The sequence below is a fragment of the Cottoperca gobio genome, unplaced genomic scaffold, assembly GCF_900634415.1.
Source record: "Cottoperca gobio unplaced genomic scaffold, fCotGob3.1 fCotGob3_378arrow_ctg1, whole genome shotgun sequence".
NCBI lineage: Eukaryota > Metazoa > Chordata > Actinopteri > Perciformes > Bovichtidae > Cottoperca > Cottoperca gobio.
Window position 1 is genome coordinate 130,538 of NW_021166971.1, and position 18,842 is coordinate 149,379.

An 18,842-nucleotide genomic window follows, 5' to 3' on the forward strand; every position below is an offset into this window, starting at 1 on the left:
GGTCACAACTTGTATAAAGAGACAAAGGTCGCAGCTGCTGCGGCGTCGCGCTGCGCTCCTGCTTCAAAAAGCCTGTTTGTCGAGAATGTGAAGCGTCTGAAGGAGGCTGAACGCGTTCGCTATGGTGCTTCGGTGAGGAGTGTTACTGGTTGAGGTACTGTCCTGCTTTCTAATCCGGGCTTTAGTGATCAGGTGCTCGTCGGGAAAAGAGTGCGTGGAACGGATGTGAAGGGTCGGGAGGTTCTTTGGTTGAATCCCGGATTAAAGGTTCAGCCGTAGTGACGTGAACAAAAGGTCACGTCTACCAAGTGATCGAAATATAAAGTCAGCATTTCCTAGTTTTTGCTCTGAAGGTTTATAAACATTTGGTTTAAAAGACATTTCAATTGTATTTCAGTCGATTAATTAGTTGATTGAAAGAATGTTAATCGACGTCTTTTTTATGATTGATTGTTTAAGTCATTGTTTAAATGCCAAATATTTGCTGCTCGTCTTCGTTTATAAATGAGAACTAGAAGGGTACTCTGAGACCTCCGGCAAGGCCAAACGCCGTCTCTCAAAGTGAGAAATAATATGTTTATCTCTCCGTCATTTGGATTCGCTCAAATTGAATAGCTTCTTCAGTGGCTCACGCTGCACCGCTCCACCAAGTGTCCTGCTGACAAACAAACCAAACCGAAAACATAACATCCTTGTTTGAGGTAATAAATGAAATATTCTTTGATTTTGGACAAAACGAGGAAGTCAGGACGTCACTTTGGGCTCATTTAGTACTTTTGTTTTCATTTCATACTAAATTGGACGTGAGAAATGAGTGAATATTTCTGTAAATTAGACTTTTTGTTGGACAACACGTTTAGTGACGTCAACCTGTGCTTAAGGGTATTGTGATTGTCTTCACTGTTTTCTGGCGTTTTACACACCATACAAGTGCACAGCTGCAAATCAAAATACTAACAAACTTAATTCCAGATTGATTCTGTTTGAATTTTCCGCATTTTTACATCTTGGGTCTTATTTTTTTATTTTTCCCCGTTACTAATAATATCCTCACTCGAAGTAACGATCTGAGATCTGAGAACAATGGCAACATCGCTAACAGGAAACGGCGAAGTTTTCAATCTTGTGCGTGGCCTGATACACGTTTCACACCTGATCGATGTCTCATGAGACCGTTGGACAGAAGGTTGTTCGTATCCAGCAGGTGTTTATGGTCATTGAAGGTTTGGGTTTCTGCTTTAGCCCGTTTAGTTCAGTACATGTACTGTGTTCACGACAAATACTCCTATTGTCCAGTCACCAATTGGTTTCCATTATTTTCTGTTTGTTGCCTCTCAAACAAAAACACAACCATTTAATGTGTTATTGTATTTTTTAGGTTTCTCAACTGTTTACCGGTAAATATTGTGACGTACAAGAGTCTAAAATGTCACGACTGTATTGGACACATTACGATGTTGAGCTGATGATGGCACGGCATGAAATGGAAGCTCAACAATGTTTTTACATTCTGAGGGGAACATGAACGTCTGAACTAAATTTCATAACAAGCTATCGTTGAGATATTTCAGTGCGGACCATCGATAAAACACAAAGAATAAGAATGTGTATTTTTGGAAGTATACTGTTTGAGTTTCTTCTACGCTTTATTGGAAAGTTGGCCTGAAATGTTTTTACTGCACAGTAAGGTCTTGGAGCGCTGCAGGAGTCTTAAAACTCGGAAACTAGTTAGCATTGTTGCACTTCCGGTTCCCTCGTCCCGAAGTCGATGTTTTTTTTTAATGGGTTTTTGTTTAAATGCCTGAAATAATCTTTAGAGATTTTGTTCTACGACAAAAAAAACGTCCGTAAATATCCCACTCGTGAATTTCTGAATCTTCAATTTGTCTTAAAAACGGCGATTGCTAACGAGTGGCTAAGTGAGGCGACTAAACGTCATCTCGGCGATCACAAGCCTTTAGTTTAGTGGTGGTTACGTGAAGTCGTGCGCCCGCGGTGTAGCCTAACGTTAGCTTTTTAATTCTGGCGATTGCATTTACGCTTCAAAAATCATACAAGTGGTGTTCATCTTCTGAAGATTATCTTTCTGAACAAAACGTGTAAGTATCATAAACGTTCGTTTGCCACAGAGTTTATTTTCTGTAATAATCCAAAATCCAATGGAAAAGTCCCATTAGCTTTTTCTCGAGGGAACCAGGGCGATGCTAACTTCCAAAGATCTGTCGTCCCTGCACCACTCTATATTATCTTTATGGTTTTATAAACTAAGTGGCCAATAACCAGGGAGTATTAATATCATCCTGATTCTGTGGGTGTCCTGGCTGTAACAGACTCCTTCTGTTCCTGCAGGTTTCCCAAGGGGACGCTACTGAGAAGCTGGCTCACCAAGTCGCGGCCCAGGTTGCTGCTGCTGATCGCAGGGTTGAAGAGGCCTCAGGTGACCCTCATGAGGAGGAAAAGGATGAAGCGCACAAAAGTAGCAAAGGCCACGTAAGCGGTAAATATGGCTTATGTTGCATGGAGGAATGCTGAACCCGACCATCAACGGAAACACAGCGAGTGGTTAAAAAGGATGAAAACGTAAAGTTGACAGAAATTGGTTACGATAGAGCTGCACACACAGAATAACGTCAGAACTGGAAAATTATGATTATAATCCAGATTAATTCAAAGTCCTGGCTGGAGTTAAATATGTTTCTAATAATGTTATATAAGACACTGAATCTCATTAAATATCTGTCAGGTTAAAAAAAATCGTAATCGATGCCAGGGCTGGTGTGCAGGTTGGGTTGCACACACACACACACACACACACACACACACACACACACACACACACACAGGCGAGCAGAGTCACGTGAGTGCTAAACCTAAATATTTTTCTGGCTATTACTTCTAAAGGATCTTATTATATACGAGAAATCTATGCGTTCATGAGATCAGATGTTCTGTTGAATGGTGAGAGTACTACAGACTGTTGCATTGTGGGTTGTTTGTCCAGCCTAATTTAGTGTTTAGTTTTTCTGTAAACGGATCTTCTTCAGGCGTCTTTAGAGTAGAAACAGAACAAATCACCCGTCAAACAGCTGGATGAACGTGTTCGAAATCGCATAATAACATATTACTCATACTTAATATGACATAATATTGAATATGTGGATTTCTTGTACGCAATAATTACCGGTGTATACTAGATTAGCAATAAGTATGAGCTGTGAGCTTTCTGGACGTACTCAACCATCCAAAGGCGGACTTGCCGAGGAAGACGGTTTAAATAATCAAATGAACTTTTTGATAAAATAGTTATTAATGATGGTGAGTGAAGTTGACGCGTCATGTGACGCAGAGAAGACGTATTGCTCGTGTATATCAGTGTGAACCTTCTGCTGGTAATGACATACTTAATCGTTAATTTAGTAGGCAGTATGCGGTACGTTAATAAGCGATTTCACAGGTGTCAAAGGTGGAATTAACGTTTTGCTTTAATTTTTTTATTTCATGCTTCAGTCCAAAACAGCTGTTTTATAATCGGGGTAGTCCGCTCCTGGATGGTGGGTTTAATTTTTAAAAAGTCAGACACTGACTTGAAACATGAGACGGGACACGCTGACCAACATCTTTCCCGAAAGTTGCCGGGACATAACCTCACACCACAATCAGCTAGAAGAGTTTTCATTCTTCTTCTGTGGTTTTCATGGGGTTTTGTGTCCAGCTTGTGGTTGTTGGTTAGAAAAAGTTCTGAAATCATGAATTTTTCCCAAAGAAGTTTGTCTTTTTCCCCCACCTGTCTGCTTGTTTTCTCTGCTCAATAAAAGTGAACAAAGAAAACAGTCTGAGTGAAAAGACGGTCCATCAAAAACCCAACGTTCCCTCTCTTCCAGAACCTGCAGCCGGATGCCCCACTTCACCTGAGACCTTAAAGGAGAGGATCTGCTCGTGAGACATGGAAGACAAAGAAAAGGAAGACCTGTGTGTTGGATCTTTGCCCCAGCAACGAACTAAAATCCAGGAACCACAAAACAGAGTGAAGCAAGAGGACGAACCACAGAGATTGAGACAGATTAATCCGGGTTACACCCAGACCTGGACTACGGCTTCACCCCCTCTCTCGAAATATACATCTGTTTTGGCTCATTAGACTGTAATGACTGTGGCTTGTACATCATTCCCATCCCAACACAAACTGTCCCTGTGTTCTCAGTTCAGCCTCTTTCAGGTTTCCAGGTCCGTGTGTTTGAGTCTCAGAAGAGTCCAAACCAGCTGCTGATTAAACTCTGACGGGACGCCAACTGCTGCCTCACATTCTTCTGTCAGATAGAAACTTAACAAGTAGCTCGCTTACACCATGAATGTACAATAAGACGTGGGTACGGCGCCGCGCTCAGCCTTGCTTCCAATGCCCAAAAAGCATTTTCCTCATAGACCACCATTATAAAACTGTAAACTGTTGACAGGACACGTTGAAGTGCAAACAAGGTCAATTATGAATCTTTGATCCATGGAGGGTTCATATTTGTAAAACTTTCCTCGAGCAGAGAAAATACATTTTAAAACCTGCTACGTCATCAAAATGTAAAGTCTATGGGTCGGGCGCATATTGAGTGGGCCGCATGACGCCAAAGTTAACCGGGAAGCTAGAAAACCTTTTTGGGGAATGCGCCAGGCGAGCAGTTTTCATTGTGTTGAATAGGCGCCATCTTTGGGTTCGGTATCTATTTCTTATGCATCCATGGCTTCCATTCAATACGAAGCGTCACATGACATGCACCACAAAATGTGAACGTTTTCATTATTCAATCCTTGATGGTATGAAAATGAGTAAATTCGAGATTCAGACACTGCATCGTGCTAATCACTGTTTCGCTTCATTATCTGTGCTGTTGTTGCAGGACATGCAGTCGAGGAACTTGAAGTCTTTATTTGACTAAATGAGACATTTGCAGACTCGAGCTTCTAGGTTTTAGACAAACTTAATGTTTTTTTTCCATTTTATTTTTCATAAAGTGGGTAGAATAAGTTTTGGAACAAAACGCTTAATATTCGTTGCGTTTGTCAGGACGTAATCATAACCACATGGTTACCACAGACGATGGAGAGTCTCATGTGGGATGTTTGAATCTCACCAACATTATATTATGTTCTCTTACAAGCCTCAGGAGATGGAACTTCAGAAGCTACATCGCAGAAACATTTACGCAAATTTAAATTGCATCGAGCCAAAAATGTCCTTTTAATAGGATTTGACTAAGAACGTTGTTGGTTGAGAGAGGACCGTTATATCACCAGATCAGATATTAGGAAGTCAGAGATCAATGTGAACATCTTTATACTGATTTACACTGAAGAACAGGGGTGTAATGGTGTGCTTAGAAACTACTTTGATTTATTTGAAGCATTATATGGAACAAAAAGTATTAAATAAAATGGTACGCATTTTTTCTTTTGACCAAGTGAAGCCTTCAGTCTCATTTTGTTCAACACCACCAGAGACGCCGTTTTAATTAATACACCTCATCAGAATAATTACAGTTTTACAGTTAGCTAGCTTTAGCAAGATGGCTAACTGTAACATCATCACGTGACCAGCAAGAACGCTAACCCTAACCCATGGCAATATTTAGTCCTTTTCTTGCCAACTATTTTAAGTTTCTCCAGATTCCCATTCTTCGAGGTGTTTGTGTGGTTATGTCCTGGTGGATGTGTGGCAGTCGTATGGTAGTCGCTTCGCAATGATGATGGATTCACTTAAAAACCAAATCATCCAGCATGTTGAGCTGAATCTAACATGGTAACACTTTATATTAAGTTCTCTACTTGTAGTATTTTTTGCTTGTCATTCAACATTTAAAAAAAAACTAAATTTTAAGATATCTGATGAATCTTTATTTCAGGCCATTTTTAAAATGTTCCTAGTGACATCCATCAAAGGAAACCTAGTCTTTGTTAACCATATCGACCTGCTGTAAAAAGTGATATCAAAGAAAATAAACTACTGACTTAATATAAAGTGTCACCGGATATTTGTACTGATTAACGGGATTGATAAAATGAAGTTATGTGTAATCCACCAACACATTTCAGAAGGTTCTGGATATCTTTACTCTTGTAGGCGTATTCAGATTTGACTATTTCTTCTTTACTTTGCCATGTTGAGGCGAGGCTCTGTTGCTATATTTTGTTGCAAAGTCAGTTCTGCTACAAAGATTGCTTAAATAAAGTTCTGGGAATTTATTTCGAAAATCTGCACGGTCCGGCTACCTAGCTAGCAAAGAAAAAGTTTTTTATTAGCGTAAAGCAGGTAAGAGCCAACTGCCAATGCTACTGATACTGATCTCTATTTACACTGTCACTGCCCCATTACTCCTTTCTTAGTAGCCTATATTCTCACAATTTTAGAATATAATAAAAACTGCTAAATATAAAAACCTTTAAATCTGATGCTGTGATTGTAAGATCACAATTCTTTCAATTAAATTAATTAGATATCGGCCAAACTGATGCAGACCACATGGTAGCTATCGTACCTTCATGATCGCTGAACTTTGTTTTTGTTAACTGCCTACAATGTGCTACGATAGACAGGGCTGTCATTTAAAAAAAGAAATAATCTTGTTGTATAGAATAAGAACAGGCTAATAGCCTAATGCTAAGCTGTAGAATTACATGTTTTATTTGCGGTGGTCATTAGAAATCAAACAACATTTTTCCCACGTTTGAATGATACTGAATTCCTGTTGAAAAGTGACAGCCCTGTAGCTAACCAAAGGTTAGCACTTACTAGCCAAAACTAGCTTCATAGCTAACAAGTAGCGAGGTCTAGGATAGGAAGTAAGAATTTTTCGTGATTAATATATGATAAAAATGTTTACATGAGGTAGAAGCAATGCATCAGTAACTATGATGGAGGGGCTGAATCTGTCAGGGAGGAATGTACGGGCAACAGCCAATTATGCTAACTTAGCTAGCTTTGCTAACCGTTCCTTTATGTATAACTTTACAGTAGAAGACGGCTAAGTGGCTCAACTACTCTACCAGATGTTTCGTAGTAGTGTTACTAAATTATTACTTCTTACCATTTTACAAGGTTTTTACAGCAGAATGTGAAAGCTGGCCTGCAAATATTCAGGTTAGCATGCTAACGCTAGCTAGGAGTTTAGATTTTGAAGGGAATACAAGCGGGAGAACAGCACGACTACAAAACCCTTCAGGTGTTTTTTTGTTTAGCAATGCTGCTCTCAGTAAATCTGCGTTGTTTAACTGTCGACTGCGTTACAACTGTGACATAATTCATTTCCACTCTAGACATTTTGGGTTGTAGCTACTTCCTGGTTTTGATCGAGTGTCAAAAATGAACATTAGATTGCATCTAATTCTTTGGGGGTTCCTCTATATACTGCTTTATTTGTTGAGGTGATTCTGATGTTTTGAAGATTAAAAAATAAAAGTGGCTAGCTGTATATAGCTTAGCATCTCGGCATGTCATGACTTTGTGAAGCAAAGACTCAACAGCTGCCAAATCGATTAAGTTTTATGACAACTGCAGTGAAATGTAGAATGTGTTTGATAATGAAAGTGTATTATGATTGAATCTCTTAACTTCTTTATGCTCTACAGTTGCATTTAGTAGAACTATTAATAATGACTTAAGAAATGACTTCATTTTTTTGTTTTGACAAAAATGATAAAATCAGCATCATTGTTTAAAGTTTCATGACTTTTTCTTTAATCTCAACATTTCTTCACACCTGGATTCTAGTTTTAAATGTCTGTGTGACGATGTGACCCGACCAGGCCCGGCGCCAGGATGAAGACTGAGGGGGGCAGTTAACAAAATTGCGAGGGGGAAATTATTTTCACAAAATAAAATGCATTAATCTTACCATGCAATAGCCTCAGAAATGCTAAATAACAACATAAAGCTACCGTTTAAAAATGAAAGAATACATTTATTGGCACTCACGTAAGAACGTAGCACTATTGGAGCGCTAAATATATTTTGAATTTATGAACAATTCTCTTCCAAAACAACTGTTTGAGGCTTGCAGCGCTCTCTCTCATTCTCTCTCACTGCCCACGACAACCACAGTCACATGTCTCAGCCAGTAATGTTGTTGGTTTTGCTTTTTTTCTAAAGATACATAAAGCTTAAACAGAGGGGGGCAAAACAAACCACTTAGGAGGCTTAAGACCCATCGTGCCTTTAAAAAGCATTTGTTTACAATATTAAATATACATGTGTGATTAAGTCGTCATATTTAACACTGGGTAAGATTACACTAATAATAGTATGAGGCAGTGTACTGCAGTGATGGTTAATAATAAAAAAAGATTTGTTAAAAGCCAAATTAAACATGTTAGACTTTGGTGTGTGAAGAAATCCTCCACCTGATTCAATTATCAATTAATCACATGATAATTAGAAATATTTATAATAAATATGTATATTTATATATAATAAATATGTATATATATATATATATATATATATATATATATAAATATAAATATATATTTATTTATAATAAATATATATTTATATTTATTTATAATAAATATATATTTATATTTATTTATAATAAATATATATTTATTTATAATACATATTTATTTATTTATAATACATATTTATTTATACATATTTATTTGTAATAAATATATATTTATTATAAATAAATATATATTATTATTAATTATAGTTAACACTGATCTGACAGCAGATGATGTAGTTGAGGTGCTTCCATGAGGAAAAAAAAACTGAAATCTCACGTCTGGTTTCATTAGTCAACTTCTGTATTTAATAATTATATTTCACAATTTTATAAATTAACTTTACATAAATTACAGTATTTTACAATGTTGATTGCACTTTACATTAGACCTTTAACCCCGTCCGTATGTTCTGTTGGAGCGAGAACCTCCTCAGTTTCTACTTTGCAGAGAGTTTCTGTTGAATGCTTCTGTATCTCAGCAGCTCCTTGTCCGAAACCGACGGCTTGAAGTTTTCTAACGCTGAAGAGAAATCCTCAACGGAGACGAGGAGAGGAGAGTCCTCTGAGTCCAGACCTGAGAGACAGACAGGTGAGAGAGGGAAAGAGAGACAGGTAGTAGAGAGGCGGAGAAAGGGAGAGAGAAACAGACAAACGGTAAAGAGAAACAATAGAAACAAGGACACAAACTGGCTCTTTTTTGCCCACCTGCGCTCGATGGCCGTTGCCGCCATTTAGGACTGAAAACGCCGGTGGGTCTGTGGCCATGGATACATAAAGAGACGTCTGTAAATCATAGGATTTTTGTTTTTATTGAAGCCTTTATTTAAACCATTATGTCCCATTCTCATGTTTCTCTTTGCTCACATCTGCTGCTTTGAAATAAAAAGTTAATTATGTTTTATGTTGTGTGAAACAGAAGCAGATAAAAATGTGACGATGAATATTGTGATGTTAGAACTGTTTGCAGTATATTAATGAGTGCACTGAAAAGGATCAACCTTTCAGGACAGGAAGTGAGTTTGAGCTCACTTCCTGTTGGACGTGGTGTTTTCTTACCGTCGTCGATGAGGGAGATCTTCCTCTTGATGGCGGCCGTCATGGCGTCCGAACAGAGAGCGTACAGGTCGGCGCCGGTCATGTGATCGGGGCAGCGAGCCACCACCTGCTGCAGGTCCACAGCAGAGTCCACCTGGAACCTGAACACAACATTTATTTACTTTTGGGACACGAAACCCCTCAAACATCTCAGAATCTACAGGAACACAGAATTATACTGGTTTTAAATGTATTACGAGGATCTTCATTTTAAACTGTTGCATTAATACCTGAAATCAAGTTTCACTACAGAGAACCTGTTTGAGCTGCTGTTTACATGTGTGAGTGTTTTTAAAACCTAAAGTCTCCAGCAGGGGGAGCAGCTCTTACTTTCTGAGGATGGCCTGCAGAACCTGCAGCTGAGAGTCTCGGTCCTCGTTGATTCCAACATAGACGAGTTTATCAAACCTGAAGAAGACACAAAGGGAAACATCTGGTCACCGGTTTATTCCACATGTGCACATATTTATACATTATTACAGTATACAATATTACATTTGGGAAACATGTCAATTCTGAGGTTTTTGGAAACGTGCAGAAGAAGAAAATATCTGAAACACGACTTTTACTTCAGGAGAGACGAAAACTTCCTTAGCCACATTAAATATTGTACACGGTGTATGTGTGTGTGTGTGTGTGTGTGTGTGTGTGTGACCTCTGACCTGCCGGGCCTCAGCAGTGATTGGTCCAGCAGGTCTGGACGGTTTGTGGCTCCGATCACAAAAACCCCGACGGACGACTGCAGAGCGTCGAGCTCGGCCAGCAGCTGCGACACGACTCTGTACGAGAAGATTCAATCAAACTTTATTGATCCTGCTTCACAATAAAAGAGACAATTAAAATCTTGCCTCGTCGTGCAGGTATCTCACCTGTCCATCACCCCTCCAGAGTCTCCACTGCGCCCCCTGCTGGGAGCCAGAGAGTCCAGCTCATCAAAGAAGACGACACACGGCGCTGCAGATCGCGCCCTGCAGAACACTGAACACAACACACACGCTCACTGATCTCAGATGTTACCTCGGTGAGTACACCTTTATATATTTTTAAACACCAGAATGGTCCTTTAAGTGAGACCGACCTTCTCTGATGTTCTCTTCACTCTGACCCACGTACATGTTGATGAGCTCTGGACCTTTAACACTGAAACACACAAACATCGTTTTGATCGTTTCTCCTGCTTCTACCGGGACGTTATATTCTTTAGAGGCTTGTGTTCTGCTAAATGTCCCATATGAGGATGACTCTCTCTTTGGTTGCAGAGTGTTCCTACCTGAGGAAGGTCATGGAGCACTCTGTAGCGACGGCTTTGGCCAGCAGAGTTTTCCCCGTTCCTGGTGGTCCGTACAGCAGGACTCCGGTCCGGCTCAGACCCAGAGACAGGAGCTCTGGACGCTGCAGAGGAAGCTGGACTGTGTCAAGGATCTCCTTCTTCACCTGCTGCAGACCTCCAACGTCCTCCCAATGCACATCAGGGATCTGTTCACACACAGCCGCAGGGCGAGAGTCACAGAGAGCAGAGGACACAACATCGGACCGCTTGATTTATTTAGAGGCCCGTTGTATCGTCACCTTGGGGGCTCCGATGGCCGTGGACAGGACGTCCTGCAGGGTCTCCAGGGCGGAGGTGAAGTCCAGGTTCAGGATGGAGACTCCACTGGAGCACAGATCCTCCTCCTGCCGGCCAACACTGCGCACACGCACACACACTCTTAATACCATGAGTCCATTCTTTATTTATTAGTCTGTTTGTGCTCAGAACTATAGAGTCGCCTCATTTGTCTTTAGTCTCACCAGGTTTGGATCAGCCTCCGACAGGCCGCTCGACCAGCCTCGACAAGCAGAGCACTCAGATCCCCCAACACAAACCCCTGAGGAGGAAGAGGAGGAGGAATCAGTGATGAAGATTTAAATAGATTTAAATACCCTTTGCACCCCTCTGGTATTATGTTTGTGTGTTCGTCAGCAGGGTTACAATATTCCTGCCCGATTTCCATGAAACTTGTGGGACGGGTGAAGCAAAGGAAGAACCACACAAATTATGTTTCACTTTCGTTAACATTGCGAGACAGAACTTTTGGGAAGAACTTCCCATCTCGGGAAATGGAACCAGTCGAGGAACGCGTGAAGCGGAGGTTTGCGCGCTCTAGAGTTCTTCTCTGGAGTTCTTCTCTGGAGTTCTTCTCTAGAGTTCTTCTCTGGAGTTCTTCTCTAGAGTTCTTCTCTAGAGTTCTTCTCTGGAGTTCTTCTCTAGAGTTCTTCTCTCGAGTTCTTCTCTCGAGTTCTTCTCTCGAGTTCTTCTATCGAGTTCTTCTCTCGAGTTCTTCTCTCGAGTTCTTCTATCGAGTTCTTCTCTAGAGTTCTTCTATCGAGTTCTTCTCTAGAGTTCTTCTCTCGAGTTCTTCTCTCGAGTTCTTCTATCGGGTTCTTCTCTAGAGTTCTTCTCTCGAGTTCTTGTCTAGAGTTCTTCTCTCGAGTTCTTGTCTAGAGTTCTTCTCTAGAGTTCTTCTATCGAGTTCTTCTATCGAGTTCTTCTCTCGAGTTCTTCTCTCGAGTTCTTCTCTCGAGTTCTTCTCTCGAGTTCTTCCCTCGAGTTCTTCTCTCGAGTTCTTCTCTCGAGTTCTTCTCTAGAGTTCTTCTATCGAGTTCTTCTATCGAGTTCTTCTATCGAGTTCTTCTATCGAGTTCTTCTCTCGAGTTCTTCTATCGAGTTCTTCTATCGAGTTTCTTCTCTCGAGTTCTTCTCTCGAGTTCTTCTATCGGGTTCTTCTCTAGAGTTCTTCTCTCGAGTTCTTGTCTAGAGTTCTTCTCTAGAGTTCTTCTCTCGAGTTCTTGTCTAGAGTTCTTCTCTAGAGTTCTTCTATCGAGTTCTTCTATCGAGTTCTTCTCTCGAGTTCTTCTCTCGAGTTCTTCTCTAGAGTTCTTCTCTCGAGTTCTTCTCTCGAGTTCTTCTCTCGAGTTCTTCCCTCGAGTTCTTCTCTAGAGTTCTTCTATCGAGTTCTTCTATCGAGTTCTTCTATCGAGTTCTTCTATCGAGTTCTTCTCTCGAGTTCTTCTATCGAGTTCTTCTCTAGAGTTCTTCTATCGAGTTCTTCTCTAGAGTTCTTCTCTCGAGTTCTTCTCTCAAGTTCTTCTATCGGGTTCTTCTCTAGAGTTCTTCTCTCGAGTTCTTGTCTAGAGTTCTTCTCTAGAGTTCTTCTCTAGAGTTCTTCTCTCGAGTTCTTCTCTCGAGTTCTTCTCTAGAGTTCTTCTATCGAGTTCTTCTATCGAGTTCTTCTCTCGAGTTCTTCTCTCGAGTTCTTGTCTAGAGTTCTTCTATCGAGTTCTTCTCTCAAGTTCTTCTCTCGAGTTCTTCTCTCGAGTTCTTGTCTAGAGTTCTTCTATCGAGTTCTTCTCTCGAGTTCTTCTCTTGAGGCGTTTTCATTTCTTTGGTGTGAACATTAACAGTGACGTACCGCGGTGAGTTTGGAGAGTCTCTCCAGGTTCACGTCTCTCCCCAGGTGGAGGTCTCGGCTCAGGCTGACCAGCATGGAGCGCCGCTGCTCCTCGGTGGGACTCTCCAACGCCACCTGGTGGACAAACGCTGCCATGACACTTGCAGACAGCTCCCGAGGTCTGCAGACCGTCGCCACCACCATCACACTGAAACACAAAGACGACCTCTGAGACGTTATACACTCAGGATTCATTACAAACAAACGGCTGCGAGATCTCTGAGAGCTCGTCCACTGCCTCAGTTTCACTTCAACTAAATCCACTGATCAACTTTTAATCCACTCCAGCAGGTGATTCTGTGAGTTCTGGTTCAGATGACGGCGTTCTGAGGAATTTACACCATTAAGTACTAAATAATAAAGATACTTATTCTACTCGTGTCATTGTTTAAATAAAGACAACAAACATAAATGTTCAGATGTATTTTATACGAGTTGTTTGTTGTATGTGGACACCCTCCATCAAGAGTCACAGATCAGTGTTCCAGCATGAGGGTTGGATGCAGTCAGTCACCTGGTGGGGGCGCTGTGGAGCAGCTGGCTGAGCGCGGCCTGGACTCTGCCGTCCTCCTCGGCGCCACCTCGAGGTCGGAGCAGGAGCTGCAGGTTCCTGAGCAGCAGGACGCAGGGCTGCATGGCGTCGGCCCGCTGAAACACCGAGGTCAGCTTCACCTCCGAGGCTGCAGGAGTGTCAGCGCACACACTCACACAGTCCACCTGCACACAGGAAACAGGAAGTGTAACAGCAGCAGGTTTGTACACACTCACATATAATGTGCTTATATTATACAATACCTTACTCACTACTAATCTACCAAGAAGAAGAAGAAGAAGAAGAAGAAGAAGAAGAAGAAGAAGAAGAAGAAGAAGAAGAAGAAGAAGAAGTCGTACCTTTAGCAGGTGGAGGTTCAGTCTGCGACTCGCCGCGCTGACCGCTGTCATTTTCCCACTTCCTGCAGGACCATGAAGGAGGACGGTGCAGGCAGACAGGGAGCTGCTAGAACCACACAAAACAATGACATCACTGATCCCATGTCCCATCATGCGTCTCTCTATTACACTTCCTGTCTGAGCTGCAAGCAGAGCGGGGAGTTACCTGTGGTGCAGGTGTGGCAGGATGATGCTGCTGAGGAGCTCCACGGTCTTGATGAGGCCCGGAGGAGACAGACTGCTCCACAGAGACGGACCCTCCACAGAGAGGCAGGGGGCGGGGCTGCTGGTGGATGCTTGCTGAGGACACACACACACTTAGTATTTAGAGTATCACAGCTCATCACCACTTGTACTTTAGTGCGTCCCAACACATAGTATGTCAAATAAAGTTTGCCAAAAATACCAGGATGTCGTCCTGCATCCGGTCAGTCTGCACTACAAGCCAGCAGACGCTTCTGGTTATTCTGACCCACAATCCTTTGCACAGCAGATATTTGATCAACGCTCAAGTTCATGTTATGACAAAGTAGTATGTCCTGAATGTATGCAGGACTTTGTGAGGGCCGCTGCTGTACATACTAAAAGTATGTGATTTGGAACGCAACCACACACACTGACACACACTGACACACACCGACACACACACTGACACACGTCAAAGGTCAAAGGTCACCATGTATAGCGAGGTGTGTTGTCTGTCAGCCAGGTGAGCTTCTCCTCCTCCTTCTTCTTCTTCTTCTTCTCTCTCTGCAGACGGACACACCTTCTGCACTTTAAAGAACAGCACTGGACACCTGGCGGAGGTCAAAGGTCACGCAGACACTGAGCAGGTCAACACAGTTAAAGACGGAGAGTTTAATGTATTGTTTATTGATTACAGGTAGGACTACATCCTCTCCTGTAGATCGTCATATTGATGCTTAAGACAGTTCACAAGTCATAACTGCACTAGTTGAGATTAACTCTCCTAAAGAAATCTGAATATCTGTTTTATAATTATATATTTACTCTACATCGTAATCTTGTTTACATGTCGAGCAACATGTTAAGAAAGCAAAACAGTATAAATAATCACATGCATGTGCTCTGCTGTGTTCAGCAGGCCGATGAACAGACGTGGACACATGTACCTGTGTATTCCCTCTGAATTGTTCTCCAGCAGGTCGGGATGGTGTTCAGCTGGAACTGTCAGGACGTCTCCCTCTGAAACCAGCCTGCACACAAAGAGGACGAGAGAATTCAACAACTCAAACGTCCCCACAGCGCTGCAAGTGTAGGAGACCCTGGATCATTACTGAACCACGACGGTGCGTTCAGGCTCTAAATGTTCAGTCTGTGTGTTTCTCTTCTCTGCAGTCGACTCAGTGTGAGACTGAAGGTTTGAACTGTGACGTGTCCGTCCAGAGTTCAGCTGATGCTCCCTGATGCAGCTCCAGCAGTGCTGACACTAGACTAACCTTTTATTGTGAAGGTTGAAGAACATGTTGATAAAGCAACACGTTGCCTGTTAGTTCCTGCTTGTTAGAGGCTTTACTGTGATCCTGACACTGAAACAGGAAGTAGTTCCTGTGTGAATCTGCACACATGTTGATGTTCAGCTTCCAGTTTCTTCTTACTGAACTGTTGCTCAGAGGGATCTTTGTCTCTCTCTGTCCTTCAGTGTCAGTCAGGTGGAACCATCGCACAGCGTTTTGTTTGACTTGCCCGTGCGTTGGTATAATATAAGAATGTTCTTGTGCAGTAACAGCATAATAATCATTATTAAGTATAACCTTAATAACATGCAGATAGTTTGCACTATGGAACTGGGACACAGCATGTGAGGCTGACCTGGGCGTCCTGAAGTGTTCAGACAGCAGGTTGTCGTAGCAGCTGAGGTTGTTGTACAGCGGAGACACGACCGGCTGGATGTGAAGCTCGCTGGCGAACGCTGGAGAAGCCGAGCGACAGAAACTGTCAGAGTGATGCCCGCCGGGCGCCGGAGGAGACGGTCTCCACCTCTGAGACAAAACAACAAGAGAGCCGGATGATGGGACACAACTCATTATATTTCAACAATTATGACACTTTGTTCTGGTTTTTCTTTATCAAAGAACATCAACACTTCCTGCTGATTTTCACATTAAAAGCCTTCTGGCATTGGCTTTTAATGTGAAAAATCAGCAGGAAATATTGTTCTAGAAAAGTGGAAAGATAAACTGGTGAAGGAGAAATAGTTTTGTTGTACTGACGGAAATAATGCTGAGGATATGAAAGACATACCCACCTCACGACCCTCTCAGGGGCCCCCACCCCTAGGTTGGGTACCACTAGTGTGTTCATTGATTGTGTTGAACAATTTTGAAAAAAACTAATTGCACTTATTTTCGATATTGCAATTGCGATACGATTCATGATATTAGAGGGAATTATAATTCTATAATATATTAATATATTAAAATGATCACGTGATGTTTTTGAGAGGATCTGTACCAAACAAAGATTTCTTAAGTCAGTAGAATAAGATCTTGAGCAATACTAAATTCAGAATGAGATTAACCTTTAACAGATATTTAGCGTCCTGCACGGGTCTACATCGTGATAGTGATCTTTAGTTGCACCTTCATCCTCAGCGTGCAGCTGTTCACAGGGATCACGTCTCCGTCCGTCATGTTGAACCACAGAGTTGCGGATATGAAACCAACTTCATCGTGGTTCTGCAGGTCTGGTGTTAAATCCACCACCAGCACAGAGACCAGCCGCTGTCTGCAGTCGCCCGCCCGGACGTCAGTGTGACCCGCAGGAGGTCTGCAGGATGCGCCCGGCCTCGACAGCTTCACCCACTCCTGGTTAAACAGCCCCAGCCTGAGAAGCAGCTGTTTGCTCACAAACACACAGCTGTCCACGTCCACAGCAGCTCCCTGCTGACCTTTGACCCCGAGCCAGCGCTGAGCGTCCACCACCCGGACGTCCACCCTGCACTCCAGCGCCTGCAGGACGCCCGAGAACCCCGAGCCCAGCAGCTTCCTGTTGTCGAGAAGGGATCGCCCCCCGCCGAGGCCATCGGCGTAATGAGCGAAGTCTGACACACACAATCTGAGCGGTCTGCAGGATGGGGGGGCGGCTGGGTGGTCCACCGAGTCCCAGCAGTCCGTCAGAACCAGAGAGGTGTCGGCGGTGATCCGTCCCTGCGTTACAGGACTGCACTCCAACACCAGCAGCTCCAACAGCTGCTGCTGCACCCGAAGAGAAAACACTTCATCAAACCAGCTGTTCTGTTTCCAATTATATTAATAAACTTTAACAAAAGTTATCAAACCCTGTTATGATATTTCTAGTTAATAACAAGTTTATCGGAAATATTTTAATATCTGACAGTGTTGATAGTAAGAGTTGATGCTGTTGCATATACATGCCACATAATATATAATATAATATAATATAATATAATATAATATAATATAATATAATATATAATGTATACATTTCAGAACTTTAAGGAAACTTCAGGATAAGGACTAATATATATATATATATATATATATATATATATATATATATATATATATATATATATATATATATATATATATATATTATATATATATTATATTATATATATATTTTATATATATATATTATATTATATTATATTATATTATATATATATATATATATTATATATATATATATATATATATATATATATATATATATATATATATATATATATAGTATTTAATTATTTGTAGTCACAGAAATGCAGCTGATGAAGTTTAGTGACTGACGTGTTGATGAAGTATTAATAAAGTGTTTATAGTCTTCAGTCTGGATATAACCTGTTCCGGGGTCTCACCTGTCCAGGGTCGTCTCCCTGCAGCAGGTGTCTGGGCAGCAGCAGGGGGTCTCCCTGCCGGGCCAGCAGCCACTGTCCCGGGCGGCAGAGCTCCAGCAGCCCACCGGTGAACTGCTCAGCTCCGGCCCAGCGGAGGCTCTGCCTGCTGCGGGCTCCCAGCACCACTCTCTCCAGGGGGACTGGATCCAGAACCCGGACAGTCCCCGTGCTGCCGAGCCTCTGGAGCCCGTGGTGCCGCAGGAAGAGGCGGCTGGTTAACAGCCGGACCCGGCTCTCAGATTCGGTTCCGGGGGAGCCCGCAGTCTCCTCTTCGGTGGTCGGGTGAACGCGCAGTAAAATGCCCGGCCTCCCGGAGCCCTGAGGCCGCTGCGGGGTGAAGAGGACGGTCGGTGGATCGGTGTCATTCTGGAAAACCGAGTCCAGGTGTGACTTTAATATCAAAACATCCAGAGGACTCAGGTGTGAGGGGAAAGTTTCTAAGCAACACAACTCCACCTGCACCGCCATCTTGGACCTACGTCACCGCCGCTACTTCTTCATGGTTTCCGGTGGATCGGCACCGCCACCTGGTGGACGACATGAGGAACTACATACCACTATTATTATTATTATTATTATTATTATTATTATTATTATTATTATTATTATTATTATTATTAATATTATAATTATATTATTATTAATATTATTATTATTATAATTATTGTATAATTAATATTATTATTATTATATTATTAATATTATTATTATTATTATATTATTCATATTATAATATTATTAATATTATTATTATTATTATTATTATTATTTTACTAATAATAATAATAATAATATACACTCATATAACTATTTTTATTTTTAATTTAAACTTGAATTAAAACTGACATTACAGTTTAGTCTGCAGTCACTGGTAGTGACTCTGACATGTTGCTTTAATATTACACAGGATATTGTGGCCGTGTGGCAGACAACAGTTACATTTTAGTGACTATATATTGC

The 18,842-nt window shown here is 41.7% G+C and overlaps 1 protein-coding gene and 1 long non-coding RNA gene across 4 annotated transcripts; one reads left to right on the forward strand and one right to left on the reverse strand.

The window, feature by feature from the left end:
* Positions 1–2,358: 2,358 nt before the first annotated feature.
* Positions 2,359–5,450, forward strand: LOC115005836 (uncharacterized). Its single transcript, XR_003831990.1, has 2 exons — positions 2,359–2,497; positions 3,882–5,450. It is a non-coding gene; the product is annotated as an uncharacterized LOC115005836 (long non-coding RNA).
* Positions 5,451–8,772: 3,322 nt separating this feature from the next.
* LOC115005838 (peroxisome assembly factor 2-like) lies at positions 8,773–18,396 on the reverse strand. 3 transcript variants are annotated; one of them, XM_029427808.1, is made up of 18 exons: positions 17,844–18,396; positions 16,609–17,220; positions 15,839–16,008; positions 15,139–15,222; positions 14,682–14,802; positions 14,172–14,305; positions 13,967–14,072; positions 13,590–13,792; positions 13,037–13,223; positions 11,376–11,452; positions 11,154–11,271; positions 10,855–11,060; positions 10,663–10,724; positions 10,454–10,562; positions 10,247–10,363; positions 9,915–9,992; positions 9,546–9,685; positions 8,773–9,063 (listed from the first exon to the last, which is right to left on the reverse strand). In XM_029427808.1, the coding sequence occupies exons 1-18, from the start codon at positions 18,348–18,350 to the stop codon at positions 8,927–8,929; spliced, it is 3,168 nt and encodes a 1,055-aa protein (XP_029283668.1). In that variant the 5' UTR covers positions 18,351–18,396; the 3' UTR covers positions 8,773–8,926. The 3 variants fall into 3 exon arrangements, with proteins under 3 accessions (XP_029283668.1, XP_029283669.1, XP_029283667.1); XM_029427809.1 differs by having other exon boundaries at positions 13,967–14,069; positions 16,609–17,223; XM_029427807.1 differs by having other exon boundaries at positions 16,609–17,223.
* Between the last annotated feature and the right edge of the window lie 446 nt (positions 18,397–18,842).